The sequence below is a fragment of the Lissotriton vulgaris genome, chromosome 11 (assembly GCF_964263255.1).
Source record: "Lissotriton vulgaris chromosome 11, aLisVul1.2, whole genome shotgun sequence".
NCBI classification, from domain to species: Eukaryota; Metazoa; Chordata; class Amphibia; order Caudata; family Salamandridae; genus Lissotriton; species Lissotriton vulgaris.
In genome coordinates, this window is record NC_141699.1 from 868,023,052 (window position 1) to 868,036,989 (window position 13,938).

At 48.2% G+C, this 13,938-nt stretch overlaps 1 protein-coding gene across 4 annotated transcripts in view; it reads left to right on the forward strand.

Moving 5' to 3' along the window:
• HDLBP (high density lipoprotein binding protein) overlaps positions 1–13,938 on the forward strand; it is a 955,902-nt gene that overhangs the window by 238,259 nt on the left and 703,705 nt on the right. For all 4 annotated transcript variants that reach the window (XM_086944014.1, XM_086944016.1, XM_086944015.1 and 1 more), the window contains exons 6-7: positions 13,358–13,564; positions 13,652–13,867. In XM_086944014.1, the coding sequence (XP_086800140.1) occupies positions 13,358–13,564; positions 13,652–13,867 (423 nt within the window). The remainder of the gene's footprint in view (positions 1–13,357; positions 13,565–13,651; positions 13,868–13,938) is intronic.

Sequence of the window (13,938 nt, forward strand, 5' to 3'; positions counted from 1 at the left end):
GGGCGATTTTAATAGTAAAATCTCCAACTCTGAAATTAATAGGTGGGCAAATCTATTTGCAGAAGGTGGTCAGGAAATTATAACCCCACAATTCCCTGAGGGTATATTAACTGACAAAAGAGGCAAATTGTTATGATCAGCAATAACTAATCTTAATGGACTAACATTGAATGGGGCTGTTGAGGGTGATATTCCAGCAAAATACACTAGGCGAGGCAATGGGACTCTATCCATTATAGATTACATCATAAGCAGTATGGATCTGCTTGATACTGCTTTGTTTTTATCTAATCATTTTTGTCAGGAGAGTGATCATGCGATTATGCAACTAACAGCAGATTGGATACCTAAACCTTCCCAACCTAGCCACATCATTTACATTGAAAGTACTGTGTTGATAAAAAGTGAACAGAGACGCATCTTCTGGAATTCCTCGACCCTTGATAAAATCATGACAAAGATAGATCATTCTAAGCTTCTAGAGCAGAGATTCTCCAAAAATCCTATAGAAAACTTTGAATTCATAAATAAGGATTTTAAAAAACTTATCCTAAGTATGATATCATCGGGTGCACAAGGCAACAATAAAAAGAAGGGAGGAAAAAATGTATGTACCTACAAGAATTCAGAAGTAAAGAAAAAATTAAATAAACTGATCCGTGCCCAATACATGAACTTTTCAGCAAGTGTAAAGAAGGAAATAAACAGATTGAAAAACCAACTGAGGCGCGAGAATCAAAAGGAAAAAAGAGCTATAGAAGATCGAAACTGGGTCGATATTCAGATTGCTGCAAGTAAATACAATCAACGTAAATATTGGTCCTTAATCGCAAAAATAACTGGTACAAAGAAAAAACTGCAATCCATCCCGGTCCCCCCGAATGACTGGGAACTATACCTCTCAGATCTTTATAAAGTAAATTCTATAAAACCAAAAGTAAGCAGTAAAGACATGAAACATGAAAAAGATAAGAGTTCTCTAACACAAACTTCAGCCATCTCGGTCGAACTCAACATACGCAAAGCAAGAACTACAGGAGCCTCTGGACCAGATCAAATTCCTATTAAGGCGTTACAAGTCGCACCGAAAGAATGGAGTAAGTTGTTATGCCCTCTCTTTAATCACATCTTTGAGAGTGGACATGTGCCAAAATCTTGGCAGGGGAGCATTATTATCCCTATCCATAAGAAGGGAAGTAGAATCCAAGCTGGAAATTACCGACAGATCGCACTCATGGATGCAGTAGGCAAAGTGTTCGCGGCAGAGGTACTAGATCGCCTGAAAGAATGGGCCTTTTCGTCAGGTCTGATACCCATGTGTCAAGCAGGCTTTAGGCCTAAGCACTCGGTAACAGATAACATAACAGTTATTCAGGTTATCTTCGACAAATACATTACTCAAAAAGCCCAGGTAGTTTATGCCGCATTCATCGATTATTCAACGGCATTCGATCGGGTTGATCGACCAACCTTATGGAAAAAACTAAGGAGGCTTGGAATCCAAGAACAACTGCTACAAGTAATAATAAGCCTCCACACCAATACCTGGTGCCAAGTCCAGATGGGGGGAGAAAAAGAACTCACAAAAAGAATCCAAACAGAGAATGGACTAAAACAAGGGTGCCTTTTAGCCCCGCTCCTTTTTTCCCTCTACTTAAGTGACTTGCCTCACCAATTGCAAGTTGGTTCTAATTTACCGCCGAAGATAGCCCAGCAAAGCATAATTTCATTACTCTACGCTGACGACATAGTACTATTAGATCTAACCCCTTTCGGGCTGCAGGCATTGGACATTCTGTATCAATATTCGAAGGAAAATTATCTAGTACCAAATATACAGAAAACTAAAGTGATAGCTTTTTCGGGAAGAAAACAAAGCGCCAAGTATACCTGGAAGATTGGTGAAGAGAAAATAGAAGAGGTAGACAATTATCCTTATCTCGGAAGGATTCTCTCCAAAAATTTGACAAACTCAACACAGGTATCAAACTTACAAAGGAAAGCTGATATACATGCCTCTGCTCTCTTGAGACTTTACAGTGCAACAGGGAATAGACACTTCTCTGCACTGTTAGGCACATACAGAGTAAAAATACCACCTGTACTATCTTATGCGACGGAATATATCCCCATAAAGCAATGGGTTTTCATGGATCAAAAAGAGGGGAAAATCTTAAGAAGGATCATGAAAGTTTCTGATGCTGTACCTGTTCAGGCACTGAGACTAGAACTATCAATTATAAGCTCTTATGCCGTAGCTATTGCCAATGTAATAAGGTGGGCCTACAACCTGATACACGCGAAGGAGAACACTCTAAGGTCAGCGTTGAAAAAAGAGTCTTTTGGCGTAGAGTCTAAAAAGCAAATCTTTTTGGAAAATTTGGCTGTAGCATTTCAGATGGCACAAATTAATATAGAAATGTTGAGTACTTGGTCTCCAGCACAATTAAAAATTGTTCTTAAAAACTTTTACCCCTAAACTGAGCTACGAATTGGACTGTTTACACTGCAACAAATTAACCATCTACAAGCCGTTTGTGGAAATACTTGAATTCAAGCAAACTCGGCCTTATATTGGGTTTACCCTGACACATGGTGTAAGGAGAGCGATTACTATGTACCGGTTGGGCATCTTACCACTATTAGCATACACCTCCAGATGGCTTCCAGGAGGATCTCCTTTGTGCACTTTGTGTGCAGGGGGTGACCAAACTATAGAGCATTTACTACTCGTATGTCCTAATCATAAAGTAACCTTAGCTCGTACAAGATACCTCAATCCTATATTCCGCTCCTGCAGAATTACTAAGGGGAAAGAACTTTTAGTTATGTGTAGTCAACCTTTGAATGAATTCGTTTGCTACAATTTGTACAAATTCTTAAAACAATTTTTATCCTTGTATTAATACTGTTGCATTTTTATACATGTAAAATGTAAATAATTTCTTTTGTGGTCCTCTGTTGAGTACCAATACAAAATAACATTTTTGACTTTGACTTTGACTTTTGCTGCAGTCCCTGGTAGGCCTATGGTGCACCTATGCCCTGGGTACCTAGGGTACACTATACAGGGGCTCACAAGGGTGATCCAGTAACCAATCTGGTATGTACCTAAAGTACATGGTATCAATTTAGATGGAGAACAGATAGGCTGTGGGCCTTATTAGCAAGGCCATAGCCAGACTAAAGTCGAAAAACTAGAGAATCACAACAAAAAGTGGGGGTAACCATAGGACGCAGACCCTACTCTCCTACACTGTATAGTGTACCATAGGTACCCAGGGCATAGGTGCACCCTAGGCCTACCAGGGGCTGCAGCATGTATTGTGCCACCCCCAGTTTGCCTTCCAAATTGACACCACAGTATGTGTGTGGGTGTGTGTGTGTGTATATCTATCTCTCCTACAGTAGGTAGTTGTATTTAGGACCTAGTTTCCATAGGAAATCGAATGTGACTGCATTTTAAGATATGTTTTCTATATCTGAAAGAGACACGTTCGTAATAGATTCCTTACCTTAGAATATCCCCAGGCATCAGACTGGATCCGGAAATTTTTGCGTAGCAGTACCCTTGCGCGTCGGTAGGCGCCGTCTGCGGCTCCGCGTCTGTCGTCGGCGCCGTGATGACATTGTCGGAGTACTTAGACGCCGCCTCCGCGTGCTGACGTCAGTTCTTCTTTTTTTCCGCGCCAGCGAGCGCAGATCTGGAAAAAGCAGTACTTCTAGTCACTTATTTTGTTTAAATCTTTTTATTGAGATTCAAAGAACAAACATAGGACACAGGGACATTACAGCAATCTGGGGAGGGGCCCATCTTCAGCTGTCCACCCCTCCCTTCCCCGGGGGGGGGCACATCTCACTGTAGCTTAATAGAATGTGTCCTTTATTGCGAGTGAGGTCCCGTCTAGATGTGCAATGTCCCGTAACAATTCCAGCATCAACCAACCTTCCCCGTTCCCGCCACCCTCCTCCCCTTTCCCTCCCACATCCCCCCACTCCTCCCCGGTGTGGTAAGAAAGCTACCGCTAGGCATTGTAAGGCTTGTAGAAGGTATAAGATTTAGGCTGGGGTCCTTGCGTCCTTTCGAAAGTCGTCTGGCAGTCGAAGCACTCTGAGGTATTTCGGGCACGTGATTTCAGCAAATTCTTCTGATTAAAGAGAGACCAAGGGTTGCCATGTGTCTAGGAATGTGTCTTGGGTCTGAGTTCTAGTCACTTTTTGACTAACTTTTTGGATTCTTTTGATCATCTTCTCGAAGTCGAACGACTCCGATCGGTGCCATAGGGATGCCTGGATTTAAGCACTGCGAGGATTGGGACTGCACGATGTCGGTAATGGATCCTCACCGTTGGTGTCTACTCTGTCTCGGCGTCTACCATGACGAAAAGACCTCCCCCGACTGCCGGGCCCTGTCTTCGACTCCGGCAGTCGGCCCCGGTCCCACGGGAGGTCGAGGGACAGGTCGAGGGGTCTGAGCCACCACCACTCCTCCGGGTCGAAGTTGTCGTCTGGTAAGAAACCCAAGAAGTCGAAGAGGCGTCATCGCTCTTCTGACTCACCCGGCGTTTGGGTGGCACCACCCACGCGGCTCTGTCGGAGTCGCGGGCGCTGCGTCCTTCTCCACACCCTCCGGTTCCTGGGCGAGACGCGACGCCCGAGGAGATCGAGCGCTTCCTCATGGCCATGAGGTCCCTTTCTCCTCAGACGGGCTCCGCGGCGCCTCCGGGCCCAGCGGACCCGTCTGGGGCCCCTAGCGGGTCGGGGGCTTCGGCCCCGACGCCGTCGAGTGCTTCGGCCCGACGCCTTCAGGCCCGGTGCTGCAGGGCCCCACGGTCCCGGCGCCTTCGGGCCCGGCGCCGCAGGACCCCACTGGACCCGCTTCGGGATCCGGGTCGTCGCTGGTGGACCTTACGACCACCCCCCCCCCGGCGTCGGTCCGCCAGGTCTCACCTCCGGCGCCGTCCTCGGGCGGCGCCGTCCGCGATGCCTCCCTCGCTCCGGTTCCGACGTCGGAGCGGCGCCGCTAGCTTCTATGAACCGGCCTCCTCATTTGTTGACCCTGACTATCGGGGGAAGGGTGAAGAGGAGTATTGGGAGGGGTCTGAGGACCCTCTGACCCGAGAGTGTCCTTCTCAAGAGGACTGGACAGGTGAACTTGGGGAGGCCAGTGGTCTGGACACCTCACCAGACACTGGTTTTGTCTCACCTCCTACTGTGGCTACAGAGGAGGGGGCAACCTACAGCGTGGTGTTGATGAGGGCAGCCAAGGCCCTGGGCCTTGAGCTCCCAGTCGGGCCGTGAGGACTAACCTCCTCCCTGAGGTCGTTAAACCGCAGTCTTGCTCGGCCGAGCCTCTGCTGCCGTTTAGTGAGGCCTTGACCGACGTTCTTTCGGGCACTTGGTCCAGGCCCGCTACAGGTTCGCCTGTAGATAGGAACGTGGCCAGACTCCACCGCCAGGTCCCGGGCGACCCATGTGTTCGAGGCATGTGGGCTGCTGAATTCATATCTGTGCACGGATCACCGCCTATTGTTGGGTCCGGATGATTGCACATTGTTGTCCTGGAAGAGTCTTTGAAGTATCATGAGATAGGTGGCTCCTCCCCCGGACTACAGTGCGCATGGGCATCCTCTCCATCCTCAGATTGTTTTTTTCCGCCATTGAGTTCGGATGTACTTTTTCTTTACTCAAGTTCAAAAACTTTCTATAGGCCGAAAGGCCTTCGGGGCGTCGGTATTGTTTCGATCGGTGTCGAAATCTTGTTCCAGTTATTCTTAAGCAGGACGTCTAAGAGCTGCGTGGCCTTTTCGGTGACGATCGTCTATGGAACGGAGCCCGTTCAAACGATGTCCCCTTTGTAACTCTAAATACCCGCACATCGATGTACACCCGGTGTGCAACAAGTGCTTATCACCAAAGCACGATGAACACAGCTGTCTAGCTTGTGCTCGATTCAGGTAAAAAAATACGCTTAGACTCCGACGTGCAGCGAGGCAAACTGTCGAAGCCAGCGCCCGACCTGGTGAATATCTTTGAAGACTATGAGGTCGTCGAAACTGAGGATCCAGAACAGATGTCGGATCCTGGCTTGGAGCATTACTCAACCTATTATGAATGCGACTAGGAGAATGTCTAGGATGAAAACGTCGTCTAGGTGAGAGACGACGTATCCCTCATCGGAGCCGTCGATGACTACTCAAGCGATGAACCAGGCCCAGCAGGGCCCGAAACAGACACAAAGACTTTTAAAGGCTCAGGTCGAGGCATCACCAGAAGGCCTTAGCTAAGATCTTCAGGAACATTCTATAGCCCCGCGTCAAGGCCTGGCTAAGAATCCATCACATGAGCCATCGGTCCAGTCGCTGAAAATTAAACCGAAAGCCCTAGAGTCAAAATCGAAACTGCTGAAATCAGTCTTCGGGTCTAAGAGCTCCAACACATCGGAGTCGACGAACAAAAGGGGTGTCGACGAGCCTGTGGGGTCAAAGGTGAAAAGTGTCGATCCGAAGATCGGTGTGCTAAAGTCCACCATCAAATCCAAGCACGTAGAGCCAACTAAGTCAATATCGACGGACAGCGACACAAACAAAGGACTAGATTCTCAGAAGCTTCTCTATCCGAAGCATCTGGTCGACAGACCCCAGCTCGTCAAAGGCCTAGAGTCCAAATCCAAAAGCACCTCAAAGGACCACATCGAGCCGAAACAAAAAAGCGCGCCTTCAGACGCCACAAGCGCCAAAGTCGACGCAAGGACATAAACTTACTGGCGACAAGGCAAAATCGGTCGGGGCAGGATCGACGCCGGCCCCGAAGAAGGTCTGACTATGTGTCGCCAATAAAACTCGGTCTGCCCCTGACTGCGCGCCCTAAGGAGCTTGATCCAAAGACTGGGGTCGACACGACCAAGGTGTCGTTGGGGAAAAAGGACACATCCTCTGGAGGAGGATGTTTTGTATCAGGAGCCCTTGTATGATGACCAGTCAAAGCTTCATATCGACTCCGAAACTGGTCGGCTGACTATCTATCAAAGGAAGATAAGGTCAGAACATCCTCTGGTGATCATACAAAATCCCACTCAAGAAGAAGAGGGATTCTTCTACGTCGCCTGTCCTTTTTGAGACTATAAGGAACCATGGCCAGGACACTTCTGCATACACTCCAACACACACTACTAGAATGCTTAAAAATGTGTTAAAAGTAGTCACTGCCTGCTCTCCCTCAAAGCATGCCACAAATGTTATTTTGCTGGAAAATGTCAACTTTCCTGAATTGCAATAGTCATGTGACAATATAAAACAAGAGGCTCCAAACCAAATAAAAAACGAGTCTTAAAGCATGCCTGTGCCTCTGCTATTGGGAGTGCTTAAGATCAGTAGTGGGAAATTGTGGAAAGTGATCATGTTGGCTGTAAATATGCTTTTAGTCTTTGGAAATGGGCCGCGGGAGCTTGAGGCGGAATTAACAGTTTACATCACGCCCCTCTAGAGAGGCCGTTCGATGAGAAGCTAATGAGTCGATAGGCTGCATTTAATTGACATCTAGATGCGTGTCTGACAGGAAGGGAAATAAGATTCCCTTATTTAAAGGGGAGCTCAGATGCCGGCACCGGAGGGGAATGCACTGGGTGCGGAATATAGGAGCGAGTTAAAGAGACGCACGGCAATGAGAAATGATTTGGTCTTTGGGCAGCAGTCACAGAAAGTGCGTATATATCTGGTTTTCCAAGTTAGATGGGTGGGAGGGTCAGCCAATGTTAATCATTTCTTCAGGATACAACATAATCTAGTTAGTGAAGCGTTGCGCTTCAAGAGCCTGGTGGGGGGGGGGCGGGGAAGCCAGTGAGTCGGAGGGAGGGAAGGAGCATATGGGGATGGGGGTGTGAGTGAGGGGGAGCAGAAGCATTTGATATGGTGTGCGAGGCCAAGCGCGTGCTGGAGAAGCGTCACACTTCAAGAGTTAACATGTGAACCCAAGTGAGCAGCACATCACTGATCTAGTTCTGTCAACCTTTGAAAAACACCTGTCTGAGGCCCGTCAGAAGTGTAAGAAACTGAAGGCATGTACGAGAGTAAACACGCATTGTAGATAACTCCGAGGCCGATTGTTTAAACCTCGGACGTCCTATAAATGCCAACATGATTGACCTGGAAAGAGGAGTGAAAAGGATCGGCCGTCAATAGTGGCCATATTGTGATTGGCTGCAAGTATACATGTATAGGGATGTGGCTCGAGCTGCCGACTTTGGGCGTAGGAAACAGTGTTCGAGTCCCGTCTGCTCGATTTTTAAAAATGCAGACGTAATAAATTTAAAGGCATTCAGTGTGAGAAGGTGGCCTGATATGCAGTGCTCACTATTCTAGTGAACACTATGTATCAGTCCATCAACCCTTATTGATGATTGGTTGTAAGTCAACCTTATAGACCCGCTATCCTAGTAGCGTGGATACGAGCAGTCTAAGGCTAAAGACTCGAGAGGGCGTGTTAAGCCAGCTGTTTACCACACATATACCCCTTGAATACCAAGTGAAAGGACACCACACAAGTGTTATGAAAATAAACAGTGTATTTATTTAAATCACAACAGCCCTGTACTCTGAGGACAGGGTACTAAGCACAAAACAAAACTCTTACGAAAATACGTAAGTTAGCACAGTATATACAAATGCCCGAGGGGCACGGAAAACCATATACTCTGAAAGTGGAATGCGAAATTACTAGCAGGTAAGTACAGTACTAATAGGCTTTGGAATCGCTAGATCTTGACTATAGAATCTTCAGATTACTTCTAGGAGACCTAGGGGACTCGGGTGCAGAGTGTGCACTCTCACGCGGGATGCGGGACAAAGTCTATGGTAGCTAGAATTTGCAAAGTTAGTTTTCTCGGGCGAACCCGACCTCGTAGGAGGAAAACGAAAGTGGATTCTGACCCTTGGATAGTGAGGCTATGCTGGGGCACCAAAATGCCGAAGTTACCTAGCCCAGGGGCTGCAGCTGCATAGGACTCAAAGGACGTCGGGAATCCTCGTAGACGGACCAGGAGCCTGGAAGAAAGAAGTTGCTGGCAGGCGACCAGTGAAGAAAGTTCGATGGATCCAAGCCTGGATCGAAGGGAGATGACACCTGAAAGCAGAGGGGACCAAGTTCGAGACTACTAGCCAGTAGTCAGGTGGCACCAGGAGGGCACCGGATGGTAGTCACCTCGACTAGGTGAGTGGGTGACTCTGTGCTCGCAGATCTCACGGACCAGGAGGCGTTGTCGGCGACCAGGATGGAGGAGCGAGCTGTCCCACGAAGATTGAAGCTGTCGGCGTCGCTGGACCCAGGATTGGGCAACAAAGCCTTGGCAAACTCAAGCCCACACGGTGGACCTAAAATGGCGTCTGGAGTGGACCAGGAGGGTCCGGGGTGCCCCTCTTGAAGAAGGAAGCAAGGGCCAGTCTGGAGCAACCAGACCAGCAGCAGTGATGTGGTCGGGCGTCGTGTAGAAGGCCACAAGCCAGCCGGCTAGTAGCCACACAGCGCGGTGAGCACGCAAAATCAGAAGGGCCCCACGCAGATCGTGGAGATGCTGGAGGGCTGATCTTCGGTGCTGGAGCTGCTCAGGGTTGGGGCTTCTCGGACCCCAAAGCACTCACCAGTGAAAGACTCGGTGGGCTTGTTGCAAAGAAGTCGTGCAGTCTTGGCGATCGTCGGTCCCTCGAGGTCTCGTCGCACTCACAGTTCTCAGCTTTGCTGTAGAGGTGAGTAGAGGTCAGAGGTGCCAGGGAAGCCGGGTCTCGTCGAGCTGGGTCGTCGGATTCGTGAAGAAGGACTTGCAGCAGACCGCAGTGTTCTTAGGATGGTGCCCGCTTGATGCAGGGTGACTACTCCTTAGCCACAAGGGAGAATCTTGAGGAAGAAATCTTGAAGTCCTTTCGAAGAAAGTCGTGTCTTGATTCCAAAGATGATCTAATTTGAACAGGGGGCCCGCTCCTATCTTTATACTAAAAAAGGGGGCTGACCCGGTGACTAGGTCCTGCCTATGGGTGGGACCAGGAGGGGGGTGGTTACACCCCTCTCCCCTGCCGGACTTCCCCAGGCCAGGGGCTGGTGTGCCCCTGGAACTGGTTCTGACTGGCCTATGCGTAGTGAGCACCGGGGTGCCACTCAGCAGTCACCTTCCTGAAAAGCCCTGCCTACCCAGGATACACAAAACCATGTCTGGGATGGTGCTAGCACCGCCCCGGACAGGAAACCCTTTGTCCAAGCCTCCCTCGCTGGAAGGACTCCCAGCAGCAGGAGGTCAGACTCGTGTCTGTGGTGGCAGCATCCATTTTGTGGAGCTGAGGCTTCAGTTAACTTTAACCGGGGTTCACAGTTACATACATGTCGTGTCCCTCTAGAAGGGTGGAATGCTAACCCCGTCGCCAGAATTGGCGAGGGGTTAGTATTCCAATTCGTATGACACCTTACTCAACATGTTTTGATAAAGCAATACCAAAGTTAGCATTTAACCGCGAGGATTATAATGCACTTAAGAGTATATGGTATGCGATATCATGGAACAGCTATTAGGACTTGGTTCCGCAAGCTACAGACAGGCTCAGCTCATGCCAGAGCACCATCTCACACGATTCCAAGCACTCTGCCTTCAGGATTGTCAAGGCCTGCCATAGGAGTGACTGATAGGAATCTGTGTGTCCATTTTAGGGTTAGGTATAGGTATACTACACCTACAGCAAAGGGTGATTACACGACTTTGCCCCAGCTGTCATGCAGCCAGTTGTGTCAAATTTAGGAGGCCAGCCAGGGGTGGCATAATACATGCTGCAGCCCCTGGCAGCCCTGGGTACACCTATGCCCTGAGTTACAGGGTCTGACAAGGTGGCCCAGTACCAATTGGTAAATGCACCTAGGGTACATGGAATCCATTTTAAAGAGAGAGCAGTAGGCCTGGGGTCCTGATTGGCAGGGTCCCAGGTCGACTATGTCCAAAACCAGCTAAAACACAGGGCAAAAAGTTGGGGGCAACCATAGTCAGGATGTACCTTCCTACATTCAGGATCCGGTAAACAAACATTCTGGAGCAAAATAAAACAAGGGTTGGGGCAATGCATGGGGCAGGCGCCCTCAAACCGCCCTGATCAAAGACATTCAAATGCTGCTTGAAAGCCAAAGCGGGAGGGGGAAGTGCAGGGATGCATTTTAATAAAAGCCCTGGAACCACGTTAGGTTAGAAATGCCCTCTGACTGAGTCGGATTAGCAGGAAACCTAGAAATGCAAATGCTGTGCGTGAGCTCCAAGTGAAGTCAACCAAAACAAGCTGGGCCTGAAGAGCAGAGAAGGGCAGAAGCGAGCTGCCGACTTAAGGCGTAAGAAAGTGTTCGAGTTCCAAAAACAAGTCGGATGGGGGTGGAGGAGAAGGGAGGGAAGCACTGGTGAAGCGTCATGCTTCAAGAGCCTGGGGGGGGGGGGGGGGGGGAGCCCATGAGTGGGAGGGAGGAAAGGACCATATGGGGATGGGGGTGTAGTGAGGGGGAGCAGAAGCTTTGATGGTGGTGTGTGGGGCCAAGCGCGCGCTGGAGAAGCCTCACGCTTCAAGAATTAACATGCATAGTGAGAGAGCCGCATGGAATCTGCTTGGTCAGAGAGTTTGTTTCAACTAAATTACTCTTGTCTATTTATCCCTGCGGGATATAATAGTTGAGACCTAAAAAAGGGCAGTCCCGACCAGTCTCGAGCAGGCTCAAACAGGCAACTGCCCTGCTCCTCTCCGCCCATAACAGGCTAAACCAGGCAACTGCCCTTGCCCTCTCCGCCCGGGCTGAGACGCCCTCACCCTGGCATTTTATAGCCCTAGTAATCAGGTGACCCCTTCAACCAATGAGAACCCTAGCCCTAACACTATCCAATCATACTAGCCCTAAAATATAGAGCCAATAGGAGATCAGGACCTTACAGTCAATCTTAACCCTAGTCCAAGCACCCAATCCGTTCTAAAACTCTGATCTCTACTTCCAATAAATGCCCTAGCCCTACCAGTAGTCCCAAAACAAGTCCATGCAACCAATGGCACAGGTAGCCCTAGTCCCTACTTCCAATAGAAAGTCTAACCCTAGCCCTAGTCCCACCCTACTCCCAACAACCAATATCATAGAAAGCCCTACTTCCAATAGAAATCCTAGCCCTAGTCCCAACCATACGTTGTTTGAATCACAGACCCATAAACCAATCAGAACCCTCAAATACCCAACCAATGAGGTAATTAACCCAAATCCAATAAAAACGCCAGATACAACCACCAATCAGTGAAGACCTGTACCAACCACTAGCAGACCATATAATGTCCCAGCGTCCTCAGACAAGGTCTGCTGGCGAGGAAGTTGGAAGCTGCTTCTCCTGTTCAGAATCTCCTAGGAGACAGGCTCAATCCAGGTAAGGGCCTCACTAACTTGAAATCTAACAATACTGTTTGAATAAAACTTGACTCCCTCTGCTGGCTAAAAAACTAAGTGCACAGGCCCTAGTAAACACAGTTTAAACAGCTCACAGAAGCACCCTCTGATGTAGAAAATCCCTGTGGTGGGGGGGGGGGGGGGAGAGGAGGCAGGGGGGCTGGTTTCACTGGCTTGTGAACACAAAATGGTGGCTGGGAGTGCACTGTTTTAACATACAGGTCTTAGCACAGAGCAAAGGAGAAATTTGGAGTGAAAACCATTGTCTCTGCGCAACTGGATGGTAGAATCTGGGTGGGCACACAACCAAGCAATTTACAGGTTTAACAGCTTGTCCTCAAGATAGCATCGCCTTGGCCAGGAATGGAAACATTTGTCACAAGGAACATTTCTTCCTTAACTTTTGCAAGTCTGTTTATAGTATGTTTCTTTGAAAAGCAGAATGACATTTCTGATGTTTGCATTTGATGAAATTCATGTTTGAATGTAACTCTGCAGCGTACTTGACTGTAAATATTAACTGTTCCACATAATCAGACTTTTTGTGAAGCTGGTAATGGTGTTCCCCTTTATGATCTTTTGGAATACTATACTTACCGATTCTTATTGTCCTGGTAGCCTAACTTGATGTGTTGGAATCAAAGTTAATTTCTACTATTTACTTGTTTAGTTTGGTCTTATATATGGTCATTAACTTTAATGTGAAGTAACAGAGGTCACTAGGTGTTCTCCGAGGCATGAAATGCCCCCTTACCATGTGCTTTTTCAGAGAAAAATATTCAAATTGCACCTTTCTTGCTCTATCAGCTATTTAGTACATCTGGTTCTACTTCTCTGTTAATGTGAATATTTTTGGAAAAGTGAGTGGTCTTTGGACTTTTACCTGATTTTGGAAAATGTAATGTAGACTGTTTCTCCCTAGGCCTCTGCAACCGTTGGCATACCAAAGGAGCACCATCGCTTTGTCATTGGTAAGAACGGTGAAAAGTTGCAGGACCTGGAGCTCAAAACTGCCACTAAGATCCAGATCCCTCGCCCTGAAGACACCAGCAACCAGATAAAGATCACTGGAACCAAGGAAGGCATTGAGAAGGCACGGCATGAAATCCTGCTGATCTCTGCCGAGCAGGTATGTTACCGTGCTGTCAGTGAAGTTCTGTCTGTCATGGAACAATTTGCTTTTCAATGGCTTTCTTTCTCTGCTTCCTTCCACCAGGATAAGCGTGCCGTGGAACGCCTAGAAGTGGAGAAGGTTTACCATCCCTTTATTGCTGGCCCCTACAATAAACTGGTGGGCGAAATCATGCAGGAGACTGGGACGCGCATCAACATTCCACCACCAAGTGTCAATAAGACTGAGATAGTCTTCACAGGCGAGAAGGAACAACTTGCCCAGGCTGTGGCTCGTATCAAGAAGATTTATGAGGAGAAGGTATGTGCTACATGAGCATGTTCAGCTCCTCCTATGGCTCGGCGGGCTCTCTCAACCACACACCTACTTGA